The 19,863-nt window shown below is 39.6% G+C and overlaps 2 protein-coding genes across 3 annotated transcripts; one reads left to right on the plus strand and one right to left on the minus strand.

The window, feature by feature from the left end:
* Nucleotides 1-443: 443 nt before the first annotated feature.
* On the minus strand, nt 444-6,922 carry nrbf2b (nuclear receptor binding factor 2b). Of its 2 annotated transcripts, XM_063892815.1 has the most exons (5): nt 6,665-6,922; nt 5,975-6,004; nt 4,573-4,657; nt 3,364-3,404; nt 444-2,303 (listed from the first exon to the last, which is right to left on the minus strand). In XM_063892815.1, the coding sequence occupies exons 1-5, from the start codon at nt 6,755-6,757 to the stop codon at nt 1,617-1,619; spliced, it is 936 nt and encodes a 311-aa protein (XP_063748885.1). In that variant the 5' UTR covers nt 6,758-6,922; the 3' UTR covers nt 444-1,616. The 2 variants fall into 2 exon arrangements, with proteins under 2 accessions (XP_063748885.1, XP_063748886.1); XM_063892816.1 differs by lacking the exon at nt 5,975-6,004 and having other exon boundaries at nt 6,665-6,913.
* Nucleotides 6,916-14,248, plus strand: LOC134870583 (NHL repeat-containing protein 3-like). Its single transcript, XM_063892814.1, has 3 exons — nt 6,916-7,636; nt 9,577-9,779; nt 11,086-14,248. The coding sequence occupies exons 1-3, from the start codon at nt 7,378-7,380 to the stop codon at nt 11,707-11,709; spliced, it is 1,086 nt and encodes a 361-aa protein (XP_063748884.1). The 5' UTR covers nt 6,916-7,377; the 3' UTR covers nt 11,710-14,248.
* The last annotated feature ends 5,615 nt before the right edge of the window (nt 14,249-19,863 follow it).

The raw sequence follows: 19,863 nt of genomic DNA on the forward strand, positions 1-19,863 counted from the left end.
GGGCCTGACCCTGTCGTCTTCCTCTCCTTCATTAAATCTCTAAAACTGTCTGCACAAATTAGAAATGATCCCTACAGCAAGCGCAGCAGCTTCATTCATCCTGAAAATCACTGAGAGTTTTAAAGATAGTGCAAGCTGGGAGAGGTTGCATTCTCTTTCTCTTCATTATCAGATATGAAAATGATCTTAGCACACCATTCTTGAAATGTTGCACTGCATGGCGATGCAGCTCAAATCTGAGCAGCAGAGCCACGTTCGGATGTTGGCTGGAACCTTTATTTTCGTTATCAACTTATACACTTTCTAAATCCATCAGTGTGAACAGAGCAGTTAAATCACCTGTGTGTGTGCGTGTGTGTGTTGCTGTTGTTGCACAGCACATCAGAAATAGTTTACTCTTTCAGCCAAGACATGTTCATAAAATAAATCACTTCACACACAAATGATAACTGAAGCCTTTTATTCAAGTACACTAAAATAAAAATAAAAAAATGCAGCAGAGTTGTTCCTCAGAAACAGCCATACACTCTGAACATGATCCTGATGTGTGTGTGTGTAGTTAGTAAGCGGTCCGATAATGCCTTTTAGGAGCAGCTCAGCCACATATGTAACCCTCCACTCTCCCTCCTGCAAACTGTCAAGTTCTCGTCAGTGTAACATCAGGGGAGGGTTCTGCTTCCTCTCTCAAACTGACAGCTGAAGAACAGGAAGTATCCTTAAAGCTACTCCTTGTGAAGCAGGAGTGTTACTGCTGTTTTACTGCAGGGCCAAACGTCCATGATTGTCTCCTGGATTCTTAGAAGAACATGAATTAAAAAACTAGAAAACTTCATGTCAAGATTTAAAAAATAAGAACATTTTAGAACGGAAAAAGGAAATCTCAGTTGTTTTTAATCGTCAAGTTTCAAGCAATGTGTTTTAACATCCCACATTCATTTTCTTATTTCTTGAATTCCAGGCTCCGGTGCAGAAGTTAAAAAAGGAAAAATAAAGAAATATGGGCATTACAAAAGTCTTTTGTGATTGCACAAATTACAAAATAATCCAACAATATGATAATTAAATAACGTTATCTTAATGTTTACTCTCTTAACAAAATGATATTTTTATATGATCAAAAATGTTGGCCAAAACCCTCTAACAGGAAGTGAGAGGGATGTTTTCCACGGTGCCAACATCTGTAAAAAGCACAAAACATTATGTAAATTATTGTCTCATAGATAAAAAGCACTATAATTTAGCATTCAAAGCCCTGAAATAATCATTTATTTAATTCCAGACTCTAAAATAAAAAACACTTGCACACATCCATCACTCCTGATGTTCCTGACACTGTTGGAGAACCATTCCTCTCGTCTGTCTGAGTTGTGTTGCCTCTGCATCGTCATTATTACGGCACACAGTTTGGGAATTGTCATGATAGCTCTGAACCTGGAGCAGAGACAGCCCGGGTCACATGACAAACACTTTAGCATCCAGACTCAACCCTGGTGCCTGTGTGTGTGTGTGTGTGTGTGTGTGTGTGTGTGTGTGTGTGTGTGTGTGTGTGTGTGTGTGTGTGTGTGTGTGTGTGTGTGTGTGTGTGTGTGTGTGTGTGTGTGTGTGTGTGTCTCTGATCACGGCTTGTCCCTGTCCAGCAGCTCCTGCAGTTCGTTCTGGATGTCCTCCGGCAGTTCCAGCGGCGGCAGGTCGTCCAGACACAGATCCTCCTGTGCCGGCATCTCCAGCGGGGGCAGCTGAGGGATGGCGATCTCCTTCCCCTTCCCCCCCGTGCTTCTCCTCCCCTGACCCCCCCCTGTTCCCAGAGCGCCCCCTGCTTGTGAGTTCCCCCAGATCTCCGAGCACTCCACAAAGTCTGCCGCCTCGGCCGCCTCGGAGCGCAGCCGGGCGTTTTCAGATCGTAGCTGCTGGTTCTCGTCCATCAGGCTGGTCACCAGGCGCCGCAGGTCCTCGATGGTGGTCTGCTGCTCCTCCAGCCGGGTTTTGTCGTCTTTGGTGGTCTTGGTGCCGGGGCACGGCGTAGTCAAAGGCTGGCAGCCTCCGGTCTGCCGAGTCTGAAGCTGGTAGAGCAGGGTGTCGTACTCGCGCTCCCTGGCCCCCTCTGCATCCGGAGGGCCGGGGGGGGTGTTGGGCTGCAGCTGGCCTGGGGTTTGGGTTGGGAGGGCCGGGGTGCTGGTGGGGGGCTGCACCTGAGCCAGGCGGGACTTTGTTGCCTCACGGCGGGCCTCTCTCTTCCAGCGCTCCTGGATGAGGCGCTGCTGTTTGATATGACTGTCCCTCTGCAGCTCCATGGACAGACGAGCCTACACACACACACACACACATTTTAACAAACAACAAAAACAGATCACATTTCCCCTCTGCTGGCATCACTGCACTGGTACTGGTTTTAGAGTTGATTTTGATTTAAGAACCCCTCCAGGCGATGTTACCTATCTTTTCAATTTGGGTTTATTTTGGGCTCATTTTAATGGGACCACTGTTCATGTGTTATTGTTTTATGGTTTTGTGATCTAACTCTTTCTGTTGCTCTTTATTTTCACTCATTGTCATTGTTTTTATTTATCTTGCCTGGCTCTGTAAAGTACTTTGGGCTGCATCCTGCTTGAAAGATTCTATATAAATAAAGTTATTATTATTATTTCAAGAGGATTGACCAATAACAAATCCTCATAAGACCAGTAGAATTGATTAAATCATAGCAGTACAAACAGGAGAGTGTCCTGTGCTATATCGGGTTCAGAAATTCAAATAAAAAACACATCAAAATCAAAACTGATTCTTTCCACTGTCTCTTAAAACATGTTACAAGCATCCATCTGTTTGCATTCCACTTTCTGTATGTATTACTACAATGAGCAGTATTTTATTTCTGTACAGTATTACATTTTACATTCCGTTTTTTAGCTCATCTTAGTCAGTTTACTTCCTGCATTACCGGCACATTTGCAACATTCTTCTTGCACTGTCGTTGTAATCATTGTACAGAGCGCTCCCTGTAACTGTATTGTGTTGAAAGCACCTTCTATTCTTTCACAGACCTTTAGCAGCTCTTCATTCATGTGATCATACAGACCATAGCCCCCTTAAGTAACTGTGTACATTTACTCAAGACACTGAGAACATTACAGCATTACAAATGTTAACTTAATGATGTCTAACATTTATTTCATGCCAGAGAAGTTCACTTATGTAACACTGTCAAGGCTTAAAGTAGTTTTTGTGTTATTATGAATATTACTGATTTATTAACATATATGCAGATGACCTGACTGAAGGCTGTGTTAACCAATACTTAAGTCTCATTTAGACGAATGCCTACTCGTCCCCCCGACCCCCTACCCCACCCACTGTATATCTCACCTGCTCACACTCTGTAGTCTTCATGGCGTCTGTCAAAAGTTCTGGGAGAGACAGAGACAGAGGACATAATGAAGTGACGTAGGTCCCCAATGACAGTCAGAAATGATCTTTGATCTTAAGTTATTGCACAGTTGAAACGAGATTCTTCTCACGTCCAACACAAGCTTGCTTCTTATGATGTATTCATACCAGACGCAAATCGAATCATTCGCATTGTGTGATTACATATAAAGTACATGCAAAGACAATGAGGCAAACTGAGTAAGCAAGAGTGATGGGAAATTCACGTCTGGTTTTTGCGAGAGTTGATACTTGAGTGAGAAAGACAAGGTGAAATGTCCTGTTTGTTTGAGACGGGATGAAAATCATTTCTAAATGTATGGGTACAAACACTGTCTATGACTAACCAATACAGTCACTACTTCATTTATGTCACATGAGGTCACTTTGAGGGAACAGCTACAACGGTAGCATAGCCCTGACTGATCTGATTCAGAAAACACTAACTTGCAACTGTTACTATCCCCTACTGGTTACTAACCAGTAACCAGTAACAGTACATTTACTCAAGTACTGTAGATAAGTACAATTTTGAGGTACTTGTACTTTACCTGGGTATTATCAGTTTGTGCTACTTTTTACTTTTACTCCACTACATTTTAAAAGCCAATATTGTACTTTTTATTCACTACATTTATTTGAAATATTTTAGTTACCAGTTACTTTTTAGGTTTAGATTATTAGCTACTACAACATCTATTATTAAATACATTTTGACATATATTCATAGGTTAAGATTTCCAGCAGCAGTATATACAGTTATTCAGATTAGCTCTTTACCAGTTGTGAGGAAAACACTTTAAGTATATTTTGATGACGATACTTATTTAAGTAAGATTCTCAATGCAGGGCTTTGACTTGTAACAAAGAACTTTTAAAATGTATTATTGCTACTTTTACTTCTTCCACCACTTGCAAAAAAGAAAGCAGCTCAAAAACATCCACTTTTAAAACAGCTTTTAAAAAAAGAAGAAATGCCATTCGAGTGGGAGAGTTGCTGATTGGAAACCCTGGTTAGTTCAAGTTATGAGATTCCTGCTGCTCTATTTCCACCCTCCACCTTAAAGAAGGAGCCTCCCTCAGCGGAGAGGGACTACAGACGGCATTCACTGTGTCACAGAGTGGTGGGGTCAGCGGTGTGGGTGTTACCTGCTGCTTTTCCATGGCAGGAGATCGCCTCTTCATACTTCCCAGCCACCAGCAGACGGTCGGCCTTCCTGCTCTGCTGATGAGCCTGAGGAGGAACACACAACAGAGACCAGGTGAGTAAAGCCACAGAGGCAAGGCTCAGGCAGGGAGCAGCACACACTGTTTAAAAAAAGGACAGAATTTAAATATATTAAAATAAGGAGGAAGTGCTTGGAAAAGAGAGAATGACATGGGGTAGAAGTAGGGAGATGTTGTTATTAAAAAACATCACAATTCAAGTTCTTCATGTTTTAGATGGATACAACAACAGCTGAGACGACAGGTGAAGATCCTCTTTTAGTTTTAGTCATTCTTCCGGCAATAATTAGCACTTAAGTCTCGAGTGTGAAGATTTGCTGCTTTCTTTTTCAAATATGACCATAAAATGAAAATACAGCTCCGGAAAAAAAAATAAGAGATCACTCCAAATGTTTCTTAAATCTGTATCTCTGCATGTATGGCAGCCATTCCAGTGTCATTCAATTCCAATACAGTGAAAAAGTGTCAGTAGTTTAGAGAATACAATAAAAATAACTAAACTTAAAGACAAACCTATAAATAATAAAACAAGAAAAATGATAATACTGAAGTGGTCTCTTAATTTTTTCCGCAGCTGTATGTTGACAATGTGAGACAAACAAGTGGTTTGACTGTCATCTAGAACCTCGGGGGGGGAATGATGTATCAACTAATAGAGAAAAGAATCCCTGAATAAAAACATCAACATTTCTACAAATATTCTATATTTATAGAATACGTGTAATTGCTTTGTTATTATAATGTTTATTTTTACTATATATTGATAATGGGAATCCCTAATTACATATAGAGAAATTACAGGTAAGTTAACGACTGGAGAAACATAACAAATGCAAAAGCCTCCATAAATGTGAATTGTTTTACCTAATTAAGCAATCAACATCACGTAAAGCTCTGTGATGTGTATATACATTTAGAGCAGGCCTAGTTGACCTCAATTTAGGTTCAAAATGGCCAGATAAAAAACATTCACTTTGAAAGAATAACTCAGAGCTCTCTCCACCTCCTACCTCTTTCTGTCTCATATTTTAATATCACATTACAGTCTCAGAGTCGAGCATCCCTCTTTCCATCCCCCCAGCTACTCCTGCTTACCCTTTAGGAGGGCAGCATGGGGTTGGAGCCTATGACACAGTTTTAAAGAAACTTCCTCAAAGACTGCTAACCATCTGGATTACATTTGAGACATGTCCTGCTAAAGCTATCACTTGGATTGGGGAACAGGGGTCGCTTGAAAAAACGTTTTAATATTTCTTTATCATTCAGATAAATAATCTGACTTATCCAGATGGTTATGAGTTTAAGAATGATGGAAAAAGCCTACCTGAAGTGTGACTGGCTGGGATATATTTTTCTGAAAAACAAAATAGAAAAAGGGGATGCTCAGTTCTGGGATTTGAGTTTTAAGACAATACTCGAGAGACAGAAACTGAAGCTATTCTCCATTCACGCCAACGTGGCAATATATTTTGAGAGAATCTCTTCACAGCCTTATAAACTCTATTACAAGGACCTCTGACCTGGAGGATCATGATAAATTAACACCTTCCTGACACACTTTATATTGTTTTCTGCCTCCATCTCATAGGGTTGTCACTTATACTACTTAACACTGACCCCCCCATGTTCATCTTCCCTTATCATAATGCTGATGATTACAGTACTATATGCTAAATCTGATTGGCCATTTCGGCGTTAAATGAATGCCACGTAATAAAGATGAAATAATACTGAGGTTGAGTTTTATTTAATTGCTAATGTGATTTAAGTTTTGGGACGGTGTTGCCATAACACGTTACTTTATAAATAGCACGCTAGGTTATACACATTACATTAGACATAACAACACAATAAACTCGAACAGTGTCAGGTGTTGTAGAGGACTAAAATGCCTCATGTCTCTCCAGGAACAAGGCAAACAGATCGGTTAGCCGCTAGCTTTAGCAGCTAGCTGTTGTAGCTGCAGTCTAGAGTACCTTTAGCCTGTTATTGCAACATCAACACCGACACTCACCAGGTTGAGCGGGCTGTCCTCGACCTCCATGGAATTGCTTTTGCGATGGCTTACACTACATGAAAGGTGTTTCTGTCCCTCGCTGACTGTCATTCGCGATAGGATAAAAAGGGCTTGGAAAAATAATTATAAGAATATTAGCTTACTGTAAGGGAAGCACAATCGCCTCCACAGCTAAAGCTGCGTCAACACGTCTTGACGTCACATCCGTTCTTCGGAAGGTTGTGGTCGGATGTTTTGCTGCATCAAGTTACTGTCAGTATAAAATGCTTGCCCTAAAATTCAACATAAAAAATAAACAAGCAAGTATCGGATTTAGCCGAACAGCTCTACATTTCTTTAATATCCACATGTTGGGTCAAACATCTTGTTGGCCACAGAAAATGACAATTATTAGCCATAAGTCTCTTGGTATTGTAATGCCTTTATTGTGATGCATTAAACGGAAATGCTACTTGTTTTACAGTTGCACACTCTGCTTTGTTTTCGTTTAGGGCTCGAGAAAGTGTATTCAATTTACGTTTTTGGATTTAAACTTCAAATCATCGTAACATATAATATCAGCAACTGCTTGAATCGCAGCATAGCTCGCGGCTAACGCTACACTAAAGTCAGTTTTCTCTCTGCGCGGTTTAATCATTCTGTCATACATCGAGCTGTCGTCACCTGACAGGAAATTAAAGGTTAAAAACCAGTCGTTGGCTAAACCACTGATGTTGATTAAGAAGAGAGGACATACGTGTTTGCTAGCGTCTGGAATGGCTGCATTAGTGCTGCTCATGGTGGTGCTGTACGGGACCATCGGCCCCCAGCAGGCGGGCGGCTCCAGCCTGAGGCCGGGCTACCAGCTGCGGGGCAGCCCGCTCTACAAGCTGGACCTGAGCTGGCCCCGGAGCCCAGAGCTGTTCACCGGGCAGGTGTTCGGAGTGGCTGTAAACCAGTATGCTGGGGTGGTGTATGTGGCGCAGAGAGGTAAATATATTATCACATTATCAAGTATTGTACTTAATTACTTGTTTGACATGATTGTACTATACTTGAGTATTTCCATTTATTCCTAGAGACTTTTACTCCACTACATGTCATAGGTGAATATTTTACTTTTCACTTAACTTTATTTTAGCACTCAGTTACGAGTTACTTTGTGCTCATACAAACATGATATGCTGATATGGTAGAATGCAGTAGTGTACATTAATTGTAAAGGAACTAAAGCTGTCAGATAAATGTAGAGGAGTGAAAGTACAATAGTGGCTTCTAACATTTAGTGGAATAAAAGTATTAAGTTGCTTCGATTGAAAATACTTAAGGAAAGATCTCGAAATCTTACTTAAGTACATTACTTAAGTAAATTCACTTTATAACAATCCAGAATCTTCACTGAACAAAAATATAAGTGCAACACTTTTGTATTTGCTCCCATTTTTTTATGAGCTGAAATCAAAGATGTAAGACATTTTCTATGTACACAAAAGGCCTATTTCTATCAAATAATGGTCACTAATTTGTCTAAATCTGTGTTAGTGAGCATGAAAATCTGTCTATCTCACGGTTGTGCCATATCAAGATGCTGATTAGACAGCATGATTATTGCACAGGTGTGTCTCAGGCTGGTCACAGTAGAAGGCCGACCTGGGTCTGTGCACTTTAATTATGGCACGATGCCACAGATGTCGCAAGTTTTGAGGGAGCATGCAATTGGCATGCTGACTGCAGCAATGTCCACCAGAGCTGTTGCCTCTGAATTGAATGTTAATTTCCCTACCATGAGCAGTCTCCAAAGTCATTTCCGAGAATTTGGCAGTACATCCAACCAGCCTCATGACCGCAGACCACGTGTAAGCACACCAGCCCTGGACCTCCACATCCAGCATCTTCACCTGCAAGATCGTCTGTAACCAGCCACCTGGACAGCTGATGCAACCATCGGTTTGCATAACCAAAACTGCACAAACTGTCAGAAAGCGTCTCAGGGAAGCTCATCTACATGGCCCATTGTGTTGCCATCATCCACCACCATTACCTCATTTTGCAGCATGATAATGCACGGCCCCATGCTGCAAGGACCTGTACACAATCCCTGGAAGCTGAAACCATACCAGTTGTTGCATGGCCTGCATATTTGGGATGCTGTGGATCGGCGTATTCGACAGCGTGTTTCAGTTCCTGCCAATATCCAGCAACTTCACACAGCCTTCGAAGAGGAGTGGACCAACATTCCACAGGCCACAATCAACAACCTAATCAACTCTCCAGTGTCTTAGTGTTTTAAAGTCTGTCTTTATCAACGCTGTGTTTGCGTTTATATTAATATATTTATGTTATTAATATAGAGCAAGTAAGACAAGAGTCCTATGAATGTAGAGTTACTTGAGAAGTCCATTTAAAACAAAGACATTTGATAATGGATCACACCTTCGCTTTCTGTTAACTTATTTTTTAAATGTGGGACAATGACTGCTTTAGCATATCTTCTTTGAGAGAACTAATGGTTTCTTGTACTGACGGGGAGATAGATTTGTCTACACCCTTACCTTTTGGTTGGGCGAAATAAATTACATATTTCCTTGTTAATGCATAACTCGCTAAAATGAATGCTAAAATGTGCTCGGAGATGTCTAGGCAAACCACAAGAAATGATTTGACTTCCAGTGTACTTACTGCCATTTAAAACTGCTGACTCATTGCCTTATTAAAAGTGAGAAGCAAATAACGGGAAAGTAAACTTGTTTTTAATAATCTTGTGTTTATAAAGCATTTTGTCTCTCACAAGGAAGTCTGACAATAAAGTTGACTTTGGTTCGTAAATGTTATATCATGTCATTAAATAATAGAGATGCATAAAGGGTGCATCACTAGGAACATGATGATAGTTTTATTTGAGCTCTAATGCTGACGTGCTTGGCCGTCAGGTTCCGATGTGCCCAAGGTGCTGGTGTTCACCACAGATGGAGAGTTCCTCATGTCCTGGAACACAACCACCCTGGAGATGCCCCATGGTATATTCTTAGCAGATGCGGCCTCAGCAAACCCCACGGTGTGGATCACAGATGTGGGGAATGGCCCATATGGCCACAGCATCAAACAGTACTCACCATCTGGGAAGCTCCTGCAGGTAAGCGCTTTCTGTAGGATTATGTTTGTCACTAAAACATCTTTGTTTTGGCTTCCGTTAACTTTTCCATTCAAGTATTTAATTGTTTTTTGTATAAAATAAAGGGGTGCAGGGATGAGTCCCTGAAACCCAAGAATGGGTTAGCATTTTACCACTTCCTGTTACCTCGTTTAGAAGTCAACAATCTTTTTAAACATGCTTTTGGTTTGAGGCCTGAAATAAGGTCTGTGGTTAACACAAGATTGTTTTGTACATATAAACAAATTAAACGTCAGTAAGTACCGCACTCATGACTGTCCACACTTTATATATTTTAAAAACGGATGCTGCTAAATGTCATCCCGCCAAACATTAGCCTCCTTCAGCTTAGCGTTGGTGATGCGTAGCCGTGCAACTGTTGTGTAGTTTGTTTAAAGCCTAACATGTTAGTATCATAAACATGTGCATGTATGTAAATATTGTTAATTTGTTATAATACTCATAAGATAGTTTTTTAATATAGCTATTTTATGTAGTTTTGCTATGTGTTCTTCTTTCTGTGTCTTTTGTATGCAACACATATACCAAAGCAAATTCCTCGTATTTGTAAACCTTCTGATTCTGATGTATTTGCCTCATATTTTATTTATTTAATATTCTATAATCCAGTGGTGTAAGGTAAATAAATGTATTGACTCAAGGACACTACTTCAGTACAATTTTGAGATACTTGCACTCTGAATATTTTCATTTTACGGTACTTTGTACTCCTACTCCACTTCTATTCAGAGGTAAATGGTTTACTTTTACTCCACTACATTTATTTATTATTTACTTACTTTACAGATTAGGATTAATGATGGTAAATATGATCACCCTTAAATCAGACTGTAGTTCACCTGCAGTAAATTCAGCAGCTACCCTGCAGTATACAAAGCCATTCAAACTAGCTGCACCTTTACCAGCTCTGAGAACACTTTAATGATCAATAATTATAAAACATATCAGAGATATTATTCTGAAATGGACCAATCAAACAATGACTACTTTAAGTACATTTAGTTCCTTAAATTTGGTAACATTTGCAATGCAGTACTTACCTGTAACAGTATTCCTTCACTCCGGCATTTATACTTTTACTCAAAGTACAAGATCTGAGTACTTCTTCCGCCTTTGCAGAAATCCAATGGAAGGATCCCATTGTTTTTTTCGATGAAGCCCTTGCGATGCTAACTCCTGAGTTGACCTACAATAGTACATCCTCTGTGCACCACTCTAGTGAAAAGCTAAATGTTGCTTGGTGCTGAGTTTCTCCTCTTACTGTCAGGTGCTGGGTACTCCGGGGAAGGCAGGCTCTGGGGTGACCCCTCTCCAGTTCGACCAGCCGGCTGAAATCTTCGTCCACTCTTCCGGAGAGATGTATATCGTGGACGGTGACGGTGGAATGAACAACCGCCTCATCAAGCTGTCCAAAGACCAGCAGGTGTTGTGGATGCACGGGGAGAAAGGACAAGGCATGGCTCAGTTCTACATTCCCCACAGCGTGACCGTGGACGACTACCACCGGGTGTGGATGGCCGACAGGGGCAACAAAAGGATCCAGGTGTTCAACTCCATCACTGGGGAGTGGCTGGGGACCTGGGGGAGCTGCTTCTCCGAGGATGCACCCTACTCGGTCCGCCTGACCCCAGACAGGAAGTACTTTGTCGTGGTGCAGCTCAACACCAACCAGATCTCGCTGCTGGAGGCTCCTCCCGTGGGTTTGATCGGCCAGTGTAGAGTGGTGAGTGTGATCCAGCTGGCTGAGGAGGTCAAGCCCCACCTGGTGGACCTGGACCTGAAGACGGGGGCCCTGTATGTGGCGGAGATAGGAGCTCAGCAGGCCCAGAAGTTCACCCCCTTCAGTCTCGGGGGGGAACTTCCTGTAGTGCCACATTTTGAAAGATCATAGTAAACCAGCAACGCTGATAATAAGCACTATACATTATTTCAAACGTTACCAAAAATTGCCATGTGATGTCATTTGCAATCATGTACTCCAGAAAACAGTAATTATTTGTCAGTAAGATAAAACATCTGGGGTTGAGATATCTAAGGTATCCCCTGACAACCCTGTCTCATAGAAATAACATCTTTGCAACAGAATTTATGAAAGTATGGCTATACAGGCACCTTATATTAAATCAAGATATGTGTTTTAAACTTAAAACTATGGGTAAATGCTCATACTGAATACAGCTTTAAATGTTACAACGAATGAATTTAGTTTTCTTTTATATCCGCTCGTAGCCAAGAAACAATGATGATTGATTGTACAATTCTGTTCAGGTGACACACAGCAGTTAGAGAAAGTTGCTTCTCTTTAATGTGGCGGCAGGCAGTCCCAAAAAAGCTGCAAGAAGCAAACACTTCAACGCGCACAAACAAATCTTAAATCTCTGCATACATTTGGGCATTTATCAGAAAAACAGGTAAAAATACAATCCGATACTAGCAGTGCAGGTGCCATTTATGATGGATATTGCAGTGGAAATTGCGCAATCAGATATAACCACTACAAGCCCTGCCCCAACCTCCAGGGAACACAGCCACCATGAATAATGTGTAAAAAAAAATACTACACAAGGAAAGAAACACAGGTGGGTCCTACATTGTGGTTGTGGTTGACCTAAATATCCATCAGTCCAAATTCTGTAGAAGCCTTAACCTTATGTGGGACGCAGCAAACTTTTATCTGCTGTGGAAGCAAATACAAAAAAGTAGTCTGATGTAAACACAAATACATTTTACAACAACGTTTGCACTGGGCATCTGCATTTAGAAAAATAACTGATTAGATGACTGTTAGATGAGATTGTGACTCTGAGCATGTTCAATTCTACATTATTGCTATCAGGCATTTATTCGTATAAATGACATTTATTTGAGACAGGTTTACATTTTTGCTGGTTTAAAAAGTTTTTAATAGTCATTGTTCAATTCTACAAGGATATTCAAAATCACTTAGGAACAATTATTAATTACAGGATGTCTGTTTGAGTATTTAATACTTATTGTAGAGGGCATGTGTCATTGCAATAATTAGCTAAAACACAAGTTTAAAAAATAATAATTATACTATTACAAATGCTGTAAATTGTCTAGACAATATAGCTAAGGGTTTCATGTTGTTTATTTGTTATCTGGGATTCTTAATTGAACATTATGGGATTGTTTCTGAAGTTTTGTGCCTTTTTTAAAAAACTGCAGACACTTTAACTCTTCTGTGCTATTGTATGGCTATTTTAAGACATGTGTATGATTACTCATGTGTACATAAAGTCGATTGTTAAGCATGCTGTTTGACCTGCATTGTCTCTAAATACCATTGAAGCTGAAAGAAAAAGGATTAACATGGTAGGTGTATATTGAATTCTGATGATCAGTGTGTGACAGTATAATTCCGGTTTTACTCTGTTAGCGGTGCACTGAGACATATATTGTGATGGCTCGGTGGCGCTTAAATGAAATGTTGGATTTTTGCACTCATTGTCTTTTTAACCCTCCTTTGCAATAATTGAACTTCAGTGTATGTGTGACTGTTGTTTTCAGGCCCTGGTTTGCTTCTTTTTTTACAGTGTATATCTTAATGGTTCCAAATGTGTACATTAACTTGAGTTTACTCATCTTGAGGAGCACTGCTCGGCCAGTGGGAACAGTGGGATTGTGTTGTGTGGCTATGAAGGGGCTTTATAAATTCTGATCCAAAATGGATCTCAGTTTGGGCTTGAGACTACAATGCCTTTACAGAAGGCCTGTGTTACTGACGTGGCGTGGATATTAAAAACATACGGGTTTAAAACAGACAGGAGTTGCCTGACTAAGATTGTATTGCATTATGGGAAATGAAGGATTCAACCTTTTCCGGACTGTGACCCATACTATAGTCAGGATATTTCTATATTTGTATGAAGTGAAATACATCACAGGCCTAAATTATGATGTTGAGATGGAGCCTTGAAAAATAGCAGTTATTATCAACAGCAGTCTGAAGCAGGCCCACACTGAAGAAACTGAAATGTTGACTTTAATTATATGTATTATGTCAACAGCTTTCACATGACTATATTGGGTTAGTTGAAAACAATAATATTAATTTTAAAAAGTCTATTAGTTAAGTTTAAGTTGGTTAAACTTGATATTTTTGCTTTAACAATACATTTAATTAAAGTCAACGTTTCAGTTTTATCAGTGTATGATTTGCATTTCTCAGCATATAGTGCTTGCATATACAATATATATGGTGTTGGAAAATGCATGTAAAGCTTTTCCCCAATAAAAAGTTGTCATGTGTCCTGTATGGTATGTACTGTATTTGTAAATGTGGGATTCTTTTTTCTTTTTTTTTAAAAATGTCTGTCAATGTTTTATTTTATTTGTTGAATCATTTAAGTCAACGCTGCAGGGAACGCAAAGGTGAATAACCTTTACAATAAAAATGTTTAATCATAGCAGCATGTTTCATTCTTATTGTGAATGTCTGCTCCCAGTGTTCAGTACTATGATATAAATGTTAACTTTAAAACAAACTATGCTTCAGCATTTCCACCCTGTGTAGCGAGGGTTTTCAGGATAAATGAAATCCAACATTCAGAGTGCATTTTCTACTTCTGATCACTTTGCTGGAAGGAATGTTTCAAAACGTGTGATCTCTGCTGATTCAGGCTCCGTCAGAAGACTGAATCAGCCATCAGAAGCTCAGACTTCTGATGGCTGATTCTCTCTGTCAGAAGTCTAAGCAAGTCTGTCTGAGACACACACACACACACACACACTTTAAATCGCGCTGTTCATATTTAACTGTTTTGGCCCACTCTCAGCAGTGTTTGTTATTGTCCTAAAATAATCTCTCATCTGATCCGTGTGTTCACCAAAGACTGTAGCTATATATAAGAACAGTGATTTTTCAGCAAGAGTAAAATAATGTTCTTATCTGTAACCCTTTGAATGCATAATATTGTATATATATTCTTCAGAAAGATAATATCAAACAAGTAACCCTCCATATTCCCTGTTATCCTTCAGATATCTCTGTGTAAAAAAGGTTAGTGATGTTACACCGCTAGAAGGGAGTAACAACATCATTAGAAGTGTAAATGTGAAGTTTACATGCATTTCTATTAAGGGTGAGTTTTAGAAGTTATTTTAATTTAATCAGCAGTTGGGTTGATTACAATTAGAAAGGATTTAACACAAGTAAAATGTAGGCGAATCATCACAGATGGGTGCGGGGGTTCTTATAGAATCTAGACTAGCTCAAGGGGGACATTAGACAAACAAGGTTGGGATCCACTGTGTTAGAGTGCCCATACTACCAGAGATTACAACAGAGTGAGTTCCAAAGCAGAATAACAATAATTATACATGTTGTTTGTAAAGCACCTTTCATAGCTAAAAGCAATCCCAAAGTGCTACAGTAGGCCCTTCTCAGTGGCCTGTAGAGCCCTCAGGTGGTCTGGGAGGGAATTCCAGAGGTGAGGAGTGGCTGAACAGAAAGCCTGATCCCCTATGGAGGGGTCAAGGAAATGTTGGTTCATGGGACTGAGGTTGCGTCTGGAGGTTTGTGAGGAGAGAAGTTCCTTGAAGTAGGATGGAGCATTCCGTGGATGCACTCATGGGTGAGTAGAGAGATATTGTTTTCGGTCCTGAATGAATTATTGTATTACCTCACCCTCATCAGGATCCTAGCGACACTGTTCTGTATGCATTGGAGCTTCTGAAGGCTCCCACTAGGATCCCGTTAGGACATTGTTGTCGTACTCGAGACTTGACGAAACAAAGGCGAGGATCAGTTCTTCAGCGTCTGACAGGAAGAGTGTTGACAGAGTTTTGCAATGTTCCTGAGGTGGTAGAAGGAGGTTTTGCACAGATGTGGGTGTCAAAGTTCAGATGACGGTCTAATTAACACCCAGGCTGGTAACTGATGATGAAAGGGGTATGTTGGCCAGTTTTGTCTTCTGTATAACTTTTGAGAAACAGACCTGGTTTGATCTGTTCCAGGCGTGCAGATCCCTCTAAATGAATTTTGTGGCTACGATAAACAGATGAGCTCCATATCATGCCACTAGATGGAGCTCAACTCATACACATTCCATCTACTTCCATAGAGACAATGATGGTCCATGACAAATCTCTAGATAGATTTCCTTGATTGATGTTGATTCAGCAGGTTCTCAACTGCAGAGATTCTACATACACTTGAAAGGTGTCAGATAGTTTCACTGGATCTCCAATTAATTGCAATACTGATACAATCCTAAAAAGTACGCGTTTATTGTTGATGTAAGTGTCTTTAAATTTACAGGTAATTGTTCAGTCCCTAAATAATTAAACAAATAGTTTATTAATTTGTTTTCACAAGAATACTCATAGTAAAAATCTGAAATGTATCCACCACATTTTCTTTCCACTTCTACATTTTGGTTTTAATTATGTTTTACCTTTTTTTAATTAAATCTTAGAGAACAGCTTTGTTTATCTCATTTATTTAGTTTTTTTTTTTAACTAAATACCAACAAAAAACACAATGTATCTTTTTTGTAATCTTTAATCTTAATTTACTAAACTATGAATATTTGGTAACCCATGGTTACAGTCAGTGTACATTAAGGCTAAATACAGCAGCCCTGCATTGCTGTGCCCTCAGCACTGTCTGACAGGAACTCTGGGCATGTGAACAGCAGACAAATGAGAAATGAGTAACTGCTCATTGAAGAAAAGATAGAACTGGAGAGAGGCATAAGAAAGAGGGGATCTATCGCAAGAAGCAGCCAGAGAGGCAGAAGGGACTGGGTCAGATGAAGGGGGAGATGAAGGGGGGGGGGGGGGGGGGTCAGATGAATATGGTAAGACACAAAGCTTAATACCACAGTGGTGTCATTGTCTCAGGGCTGTAGTGGCCTCTCAGCACAGGAACACTATTGAAATAAGAGAGAGCAGTGGAGGGAACATGGAGAGATGTGGACACGCTCTGACGACAACACACACTCATCCATAACATGAATATCCCAACACCACACGTCCCACAGTTAGGATTCTATCACGCACCGGGGAGAAATAATAAACAAAATACTTTATTTTCCAAGAGGGAATTTGGTTTTTGTAACAATTACTCCATTTTGGAATTAAATCAATAAAAGATTACTTTTCAAATTGAATTTATTTGAACTTTAAAAGTTGTAGGAAGAATTTGGATATTTTTGGATAAACATAAAGGTTAAAAGAAAATATCCCCAAAAAGTATTTATATAGCCATAAGGTAAATCAATAATGTGAAACAAATACATAAAATTAAGTATTTAACATAAAGATTTCTTTAATAGTAAAGTAAAATGCAAAGTCAAAATTGCAGATTTTCATTCGGCACAAACTGAAAACAAGTAGACTGTCATATTTGGGCACAGCGTGTGTTGTATGTATTATATTGTATGTGTAATTACTCACACTTTATTATAAACTTTTTTCTAAAGATATCAAATATGCAGTGTGCCTGTACAGCTGTTAAGCGTAGTTATTTCTCTTTTCCACCAGGGGGCGCCGCCCGACAAACTGTGGCTCTGACATGGGCGGTGTGTGTGTGTGTGTGTGTGTGTGTGTGTGTGTGTGTGTGTGTGTGTGTGTGTGTGTGTGTGTGTGTGTGTGTGTGTGTGTGTGTGTGTGTGTGTGTGTGTGTGTGTGTGTGTGTGTGTGTGTGTGTGTGTCTTTCTGAAATATAGGAGGCACAATATCACCAGTGCCATTAACCAAATAAGCACAGTCTTAACTTTTGATAATGTTAATAAGTGTATTTATTTATACATCTCCAAAAATAAACAGCCTCCTAACTCATGGTGCCCCTCCATGAACCAGTTGTTCCGTACTTACACTCAGTTTGGCTCATCATTGTCTGTATAATTTACCGTACCAGCTGATAAGTCCTTCATTGTTATCCAAGGTTTTGGCCCAGTATTTAAAGGGGGCCCTATGATAAAGTCTAGTTTAAGACCTATATTATTTTATGTTTATTTTTCTGCTCACATGGTGCATATTCACCATTGTGTTTGATTATTTTACTCATATAAACTACTTATCTTGGGATAGGTAAGATTAATATATAATTTAGTTTTGGGGCCTTTGGATAATATTGCAACCCTAGGAACTTCATGCTAACAACTTGTAGGTGACAAGGACCTCACAAAGAGTGGGGGGAGATTCTGGCCCCTGACTCTTATTATTATCTTATTATGTCCAACATATCATTATTTTCTTATCTCGTGTATTTTTGTGAGTTGGTATGAGAGTCTGTCTATGAGTTTTGCTAGCTTTGGCTATACATGCAGTGAGGGTTGATGTATTCATTTTATTTACTAAAGTAAAGATACCAAAAACCTTATAAAAGCACTCCATTATGAGTATCAATCCTGCATAAATAATTGTACTCACTTGAAACTGAAAACATAACAGCAAGAAAATGCATTTTAAGCATGAAAACTAAATATACTCATCTGCATTTTTATTTTGTGTGGAACATTATATTTGTATATTAATATTTTAATGTTCTACTTATAGTATAATTACCAATAATTAGTTATAATTATAATATCCTCCAGGTGTGCTTTTTTGCTCCACACTTAGAGGTTTTTTTGTTAACACAAACATTAATAAGCACTTGGATCTACTCACAACAGTGTGCTATACAACCAGATGACTGTACAGTTAAATATTGAAGTGTTTATACACTGATTTTAAATGCTGAATAGGTAGAGGTAAAGTAAAGCGTCACCAGAGGAACATATTTTTTGTAAGGGATATCTAAAATTAAAGATAAAATGAAAAAGTACCTCAAAACTGATACAGTCCACCAGTGGGGGCATTAGCTTGATCCTATAAAATACGCACTGCCAGACTGCAGGCAGAACCAGAGCTTTGCATGCACTGATTTTGACAGTTAATGTTCCTGTCTCCAGAATAGAGGAATGAATACAAATGCAGGTGTTTATTTTACTAACTTTGTCTATTTGTTGTGCAGATTTGTTCAACATTCAGCAGAAGTTAGCATCAGATAATCACTTCATTTGTTAACATAACATTTGTGATGGTATGAATGGTAAAGTTTACGTTGATATATACAGTAAATTTGCAAAATGTATGAAAGGTCATTTTAACCCCCAAAAGTGTTTTTTCTCATTGTGAGACAAAACATCTGTATATATAAATGCTTACCCTGTTTTTTTTAAATCACATTATATATATAAAAAAGGCTAATTTGTATTAAATGGCTGTTGAGATTCTTTTCAGATGTTTGGTGTGATACAAAGATAAATCCAAAATCCCCTTTCTGTAAATCTTTAAATCTAGAATGTGAACAAAATGAAACAAGAATTTTGAAGCTCACTTTATCTGATGGTTATATTTCTGTTTCAGCAATGTATTCACATCAGCAGATAGTAAATAAGAGACTGCTTCATTTGCATATTGAAACTCAGATCTCAGACGTAAATACTGTCATTTTCATAGATACACATTTACATTCACCTGGATTTCCCACTAGAATAAATATGTAAACCAGGGTTTGCTCACTTCTTGCTCACAAATTAGTATGAGTCTGGATCTGCAAAAGAAAACCCTGACTCTTTCACACACACACACACACACACACACACACACACACACACACACACACACACACACACACACACACACACACACACACACACACACACACACACACACACACACACACACACACACAGTCTCTCTCTCTCTCACACCCTCCTGCTACAGGTACTGCTCACTGTGCAGCTGTCCAGGATGTGTGTGTCCATACTGTCACTCCTGTTGACTTCCATATAATACTCAGGAATGTGAGTGTAGGAGTGGGCCTATTCTGCACACCAGGATCACACCGACACACACTTTCTGCATCCCGGTCCACCTCACACACTCCATATCACACGCTTTTCTTCCTTTCTTCACACGCTCTCCTCACACAGCCTTTGTCCTCCTCCGGTCTCCTTGTGTTCCTCCCGCTCTAAGCTTTCTGCCTTGCTGGCTGTTTTGCTGACAGACTCCAGCAGGATGTCATGGC

This window comes from Eleginops maclovinus, chromosome 10 (assembly GCF_036324505.1).
Source record: "Eleginops maclovinus isolate JMC-PN-2008 ecotype Puerto Natales chromosome 10, JC_Emac_rtc_rv5, whole genome shotgun sequence".
NCBI lineage: Eukaryota > Metazoa > Chordata > Actinopteri > Perciformes > Eleginopidae > Eleginops > Eleginops maclovinus.